This window comes from Raphanus sativus, chromosome 5 (assembly GCF_000801105.2).
Source record: "Raphanus sativus cultivar WK10039 chromosome 5, ASM80110v3, whole genome shotgun sequence".
Taxonomy (NCBI): Eukaryota; Viridiplantae; Streptophyta; class Magnoliopsida; order Brassicales; family Brassicaceae; genus Raphanus; species Raphanus sativus.
The window spans coordinates 38,830,033-38,836,985 of NC_079515.1; the positions used below are offsets into that span (position 1 = coordinate 38,830,033).

General features: G+C 33.7%; 1 protein-coding gene across 1 annotated transcript; it reads right to left on the minus strand.

Annotated features, from left to right (window-relative positions):
* Window positions 1-3,242: 3,242 nt before the first annotated feature.
* LOC108861434 (transcription factor MYB108) lies at window positions 3,243-5,884 on the minus strand. Its single transcript, XM_018635298.2, has 3 exons — window positions 5,602-5,884; window positions 4,747-4,876; window positions 3,243-4,066 (listed from the first exon to the last, which is right to left on the minus strand). The coding sequence occupies exons 1-3, from the start codon at window positions 5,756-5,758 to the stop codon at window positions 3,430-3,432; spliced, it is 924 nt and encodes a 307-aa protein (XP_018490800.2). The 5' UTR covers window positions 5,759-5,884; the 3' UTR covers window positions 3,243-3,429.
* Window positions 5,885-6,953: the final 1,069 nt, after the last annotated feature.

The window sequence follows — 6,953 nt, forward strand, 5'->3', positions numbered from 1 at the left end:
TGTTGGAGGATTTCTTGGTTTAAATGGCTTGATTCAAGGGCTGAGATGATGGCTTTGTATCTGGTCGGTTTAAGGCTGTAGGTAAGCTTCTTAGGAACATCTTTACTGCAGAAATATTGGTAGAAGTCGTGCCATTCTTGATGGGAAAAGAGCTGTTGAGAATTGATGGCTTTTGACTCCAAAAATGGCAAGTATGGTCTTGGTTGATTCTGAACAATCTGATGGATGCTGGTGCATTGTAAGAATGTATCTGACTCTCCTGGATGCTTGTATTGGTCTCCTGAATGGTTAGATGTCTCTCCTGGTCGCCATAGCTTGGTTTGGGATTGATTGAACCGGTGAGACTCCAAATAAGGCAGGTGCAGAACTGGTTTGACCGGTTTAGGGAAATGGGCCATAACTCCATAATTCCATGGACTTTTCTCCTCATTCTTGAGTTGTTGGAAAGCTAAGAGATCCACCTTGAAGTCCATGAACTGGTTTGGATCAGAATGCTTCTTCATTGGGCTTGAAACTGCTTCTAAACTCGGACCCTCGCAGATGGACGGGCTGAGAAACCTCCGGTTTATAAAATTCATATCTTTCTGGCCCGGAATGGTTTTGGGCTGATTCCAATTGGGATTGGACCCTACTTGAGTGTAGAATCCATGAAAATTGGTTTCATGGTGAAATTCCTCCGAGTCGGTAAGATACGCCGTTTTAACTGAACACATATCTTGGTTGGTCCTTTGGTTTGCTGAATGGTGCAACTGATTGGCCTCCGGTTCAGGTACTGATTTGATGCCCACATCACCTTCCCCCCAACAGTGGAATGTTATCAACCTTATCGAATCATCGAGTGCCAATCCCATGTATGATGTATCTTTTCAACGATGGAGATTACGTTTCCACGTGTGAGTTTTTTTTTTTTTTGTCGACCCACGTGTGAGTTAAGAAGGATCCATCTCACACCCTTGTTTATTTGTTCTCTATTTCTTGCGCGCTTATATAGATGTTAGTTTTTACTTTTATTCAGTGCCAAGCATTTAAAATACACTTACCAAATTACCATAAAGTTTGCAACAGCGACCATAAGAAAAGTATCCACGAGAATTATAACGAGATATAAAAGTAGCTGGAAATATAGAAAGCTAGGGAACTTGAGATGACTTTTCGAAACCCATGATTATTTTAAAGTTTTTTTTTTTTTGCTAAAATTATTTTTTAAGTTGTCAAATTTAATTTGAATGTTATTTGTTAGTTATATTGTCTTGGGTAGTTTTTTTTCTCTCTTTTTTTGGTAAAATTGTCTTGGGTAGTTTTAGGTTAAATAACTGCTATTATCATGTGAGCTCTTTTCCGTATTTGAATGATTGAGACTTGGGTTTTGTATTTGAAATTGATGTTTTACAGTATAATTAATGTATTTGTTTTGTAACTAAAACATAAATTAACATGTTAAAATATGAGTAGTAAAACTTTATTAATAAAAGTGAAAATAAGAAATTATAAGTATATGTAGATAATATGTAGGAAAAAACTTAAATCATCAATTATTGGAATATCGAATATTTATTGTGTGGCGTAACGCAGCCACATACGAAAGTTGAAAAGTTTGCCTTTGTCAACACTCAACAGTAGTAATAATTTCTTTTTTCAGTCTGAAACCACTTATGTATCATGCTCCACACAAAGGAATGGAAAATTTTGAATTCCAAAATCTTATGCTATGAGAAGCCAAGCACGTTGTGCAAACAACTAGTCCAACTTTCATTGATATGTAACGATCAGAACTAAGTCTTAGTAGCATCAATTTTCCAATCTATAAGTCATTTGGATAAAGATTGATAAAGATTTTGCTGGTGAATAGAGATCTTCTAATTTTGGGACCACTCTGGCTCTTGACCTGGATTTTAGGCATCGGCTTGTTTGCTGACCATACCACACCGCCTACGAAATTTCATTCTCTCAGCCGCCACCACCTTTTAAGTCTACCTCACCTTCACTAGCTATACTTTAATCACATGCCTTTTTTCTATTCCATCACGTGCCAGTTCCATAAGATGTGCAGCATGTAAATCTTATGTAATACGTGTGTGAAATCAATATTGGAGTTTAGAAAATATTATACTCGATAAGAAAAATTGAGGACAGCTGTGTAGTATTTTCTTAAAGGACCAAGTTGGTGTATAGAACGAAAACGACTTAAACTAAAGTTTTTTTTTTAACGGCTCACAACTAATGTTTGACTGAAAAAAATGGAGATTTAAGCTAGACGTAGCTTGTTTCAAAAAAAAAAAAAAAAAAAAAGCTAGACGTAGATACCGTATCCAATAAAACATTGTCAATTGGATTTCTTGTCAAAGTATATTATCCTGTTATCTTGATGCTCATCGATGTTGTCTAACCAGATTCATTTTTGAACACAAAAATGTAAATAACTACATTCAGCAGGGGGTGTAACTATTTACAACTATTAACTACATTCATGTGGGTCAAGACCATTGATCCTTTAAGCAATAATATGTGTTGCAGAGTAAGGACACGGTTGTGTCTGGATAATGGTGTAAAGGTCCGTACAATAATGCGATTTTCCAATAATTAAATAAGCCTTTTGGACTTATTTAGTGGTGGGTTATCATCACTTTAGCATATATTTCAACAAACAATTAAATTTCCAATGAATATACCTCATAGTGTCCACCTTAAACTCAGCCTAGATCAAAGCTAATGAACTTTCACCACATGGTGTTGAGAATAAAACATTCAGTTTTAAATGTTTTTTTGAACCCAAAGAAGGCTTTTCCTTTGCTCAAAAAAAGAAGAAAAAAAAAATGCGTTCCGACACACTAACTCTTTTTATTTCCATGTACATGCCCTATAGACATACTTTTCCGAAAAGCAAAAATAGTTTTGGATTATCCATTTTATAGTACTAGAGTCGTTATTATATATTTTTTTAAAAATTATGTTTTGTTTGTTTGTGTCATATATCTTGGGGTTAAATACAGAACATGGTGGAACCAATTATGAGCTTCGTAGTTGAGATATTAATAATTAAATAAATAATGATTTAGAAATAGTGTGCTTCCATTGAGGAAATCACTTAATCCATAGTGTGAAACAATTTTTTTGTGTGAAAACAACTTTTAATGTATAAAGTATATAGCACTGATGAGTTCTTTGTTATCTTAAAATAAATCATAAAATAATCTTCACCCATAGTTATGAGTTATCCACAAAATATCATTACAATCCCAATAAAAAAAACAAATCAAATTAAGCGATTTGTTAAAACACCATGATACATGATCAAGCTTCAAATAAAAAGGTGATCATATATCATAATTAAATACCTTAAACGCAGTCCTTATCATTAATTCATCATTAATTACTCCCTTGTAATGCCTTTCACACACTTAACGACTCTAGTTCGTTTTTAATCTGTATTCAGAAGTTGTCGTAGTTGTTGAACTGTTCTTGCTGCTGTAAAAACCAGAAGTCTTCATCTTTTTCTCCAATGTTCCATAAACTGTCTGAAGAAGAAGAACCAACTCCATCAATATTTTCAAACCAGTCGAGGTTACTCTCATGCGTAGCTGTTAAATCTTCGCCTAGTAGTCCAGAATAATCGAAATAATTATCCGGCAACATTTCTGGACCCACCAAATTCTGATCCGGATAATAACTATCCCCCACTTGACCCGAATAGTATTCCGGGTTCGGTTTTGGAGCGCTGTGGTACTCCGTCAAGTCTGACACCGGAGAAACTGTCAAGCTGGAGTTTTCCGGCGTGATATAGTCGTTGCTGTTCACTACACCAAGTTGTTGTCCCATGCTGTTGTGATCATATGTCATGGATTGATTGTTAGAGGTTGTGATGCAAGATGACGTGGTGGTTGAGACCGACGCGGATTGGATCCTCTCAACAAGCCGAGGCATCCATATATACTTCATTGTGTCTTTGAATTGTTGGCTGTTGACGTCGCATTTAAGCTGCTTTGCATGTTTTTGCACTCGCGTTCTCCAGTAGTTCTTGATTTCATTGTCTGTTCTTCCCGGTAGATATTGTGCGATTTTTGACCATCTATTCATTATAAAACACACACATACAAATTAAATTATATACTGATTAATAAACTACTTAGTGATGGCTATTAGTTAGTATTCGTTAGGAATCTCAATGACGTTATATCATATATGTAGTTCTTTTGTACCCATAAACATTGATATACAACCAGATCCGGTCTAAAGTATAGACAAAACAACAAGTTAGAGGTTCAAGATTTTATGCGTTTACTTTTAGTTGTATTTTTTTTTTTAAACTGAACTTTTAGTTTTAGTTGTGATATCATATATATATATATATATATACACATAAATAATGGTTTAAACTTTTATTTGAATATATGACATTATAATTTTTTTTAAATGTCGGACTAGCAAGGTATACAACGTCGCATAAGTTTGGTCATATCTCCGTTTAAAGAAAATAATGTTGTTATTCTTTTAAGTATAAAATAGTATATAGTTTTATTTGGAAAACGAAGTTACATTAATAAATGGTTAATTTGTAAAATATTTCAACTTTATTTATTTTATTTTTTGGTAAAAATGTAAGAAATTTCAACTTTATTTGTGTGGAAGAAAGAACTTAAACGATATCTTTGTGATATATAAGAGAAGTTTGACACACACACAAAAAAAAGAAAGAAGAAAAGATAGCTTATGTAACGACACAAAATAATATTAAAATTTAGGACATACCGATTGCCCCAACGGGAATGAAGTTCGAGGATCAAGAGTTGCTCTTCTAGGGTAATGTTTCCACGGCGGACGTCAGGGCGGAGATAGTTTAACCACCGTAGTCTACAGCTTTTACCAGTGCGTTGGAGTCCTGTTTCAATGGCAAAAGTATATATGATGATTAACTTATCGTCGTGTCATGTATACGTATTATGATTATTTTCATACGGAAGAAACTCTTTGGAATAACGTCTCATATTTGGTAACGTTATATAGAAACTCCCAACAAAACAAAAATGGACCGTACTATAACTATGATGCAAAATGCAAATTGTCCTTAAAGGGTCTTTTTCTTCAGCAAGCTCTCTTCCATTGAGCTAGTGCTTTTCCCGTATAGATGGTATCATTAATTTGCATTAGTTTCTTTCCTTTTCACCATTTTTAATAACCAATTTGGATATTTTATTCAAATTAAAATGGTTGATAATTGAATTCATCGCTAAAAGATCTCACTAAATTCATCAAAAGCTTTATTTATAATGAAATTATATTTTAGAAATAAGAAGAAGAGAAAAAAAAACAAAGAAACATGAGAGGTATGCACTTTTCAAAAAAAAAAACATGAGAGGTATGCACTTTCTGATTACCTATGAATGGTCTTTTCATCTATGCATAACTCTTTAAAAATAGAAAATGGGAAATCTAAAAAAAAAAAACACAAAACACACATCGTGACTGAAACATGAAAGGATTGAACATAAAGTGAACGCATCAATTATGTTATGCTGTCCTTAGACTTTAGCCAAAAAGGTGCACATAGAAGTAGAACATACATACATATAAACATATGAATATTATACATAAAAGGAATCATGCCTGCACAACGAGAAAGAGAGTTCCATCGACCTTCTCCATGAGTAGCAATGTGATTTGCGAGCTTAAAATCTTCTTCAGCGGTCCACGGACCTCTCTTCAGGTCCATTTCGTCTTCCATGTTGTTGTTGTTCTTGAAGCTTCTTCCTTTCTCATCCATTGATGCAAACAGAAGAGACTCACAGAAGATATTTTTGAGCTAAAAGATTGAGATTTTCTACCCTTTTTATGTGGTTTTTTGAAGAGAGAAACTGATATTTTTGGAGTTATGTGTAGATAGAAAAAGGATGAGTTATGATAATGCACAAGAAAATAAGGAGTTGTGGGTTTTATAGAGAGAAAAGATGGTAGTTTTCAATTTTGAAAAATAATTTTTTGGAACATGTGCGAAGAAGAGACTATACAGCCGTAATATAGGAACTCTGTATTTATCGGTTTCGTTATTAGTATCTAAAATACTTTCCTATTTTGTTTATAAACTTTATAAAACTCAAATTCTTTTCTACGTTTTAATATTCACGATGCATAAAGGGAAACTACCGAATACGAACAGTCCACTAGCTGAAAAAAAATATTCTCTTAGCCAAGGTGAGGTTTCAAGTTCGATTCTAAATATTAACGAGGGATATTTCACATTTTGAGAAAATTATGAAAGTGAATACCTATAATTTATTTTATAAATTTTGATTCCTCTAATTTTGTAATAGAAATGATTGTAACTCATGTTAAGTAATAAGAATTTATATACTTAGTGGCGGATTATTGGCTTGCTTTGCAGAGCTGATGATTCTTTAACAAAATTAGTTTTACTGTAGCCTGGCTTATTCCAACAAACGTATATAACGACGTAATGCACAATACTAACGATAATTATTTTTTAAAAAGGGACCACTCTCTAAAGATACCCTACGCAGCCACGTTCAAAGCAACTGTATTAAATATTAATTGTTGTGAGTTGTGATTAATTAAATATCATTCATACAGCGTACGACGCCGAGCTAATTATTAATGCATCAGCTTGTCAACTTGGCAATTGATCAAATCGTTTTGCTTATCAACCCCAATGTTTAAGATATATATAGCAAGCGGTTTATTCATACACACGATCGTTTAGGAAAAAAAAAATTCTCAAACGATTGCATTACAGTAAACTTCGACCAAGTGGAAACCATTTAATACGAAATTGAACATATATAACGATCGCTTAGCTGATGGTATTTGAAAATTCTGATATTCTTTACGGTAACTAAAGAGCTTTTGTAGGTGGCACGTACATCACTGTGTTGTTAGTTGTTACTACCCAAAAGTGAGTGAAGTGTAAATGACTTGATACACACACAGAACATAATTGAGAC

Bases quoted from the DNA above. Each gene is read 5' to 3' on its own strand.
- LOC108861434 (XM_018635298.2), bottom strand. From the start codon at position 5,758: ATGGATGAGAAAGGAAGAAGCTTCAAGAACAACAACAACATGGAAGAC. The intron at 4,877-5,601 runs GCATGATTCCTT...CCATTGAAACAG, and splicing joins CTCTCTTTCTCGTTGTGCAG to GACTCCAACGCACTGGTAAA. The intron at 4,067-4,746 runs GTATGTCCTAAA...TATAATGAATAG, and splicing joins CATTCCCGTTGGGGCAATCG to ATGGTCAAAAATCGCACAAT.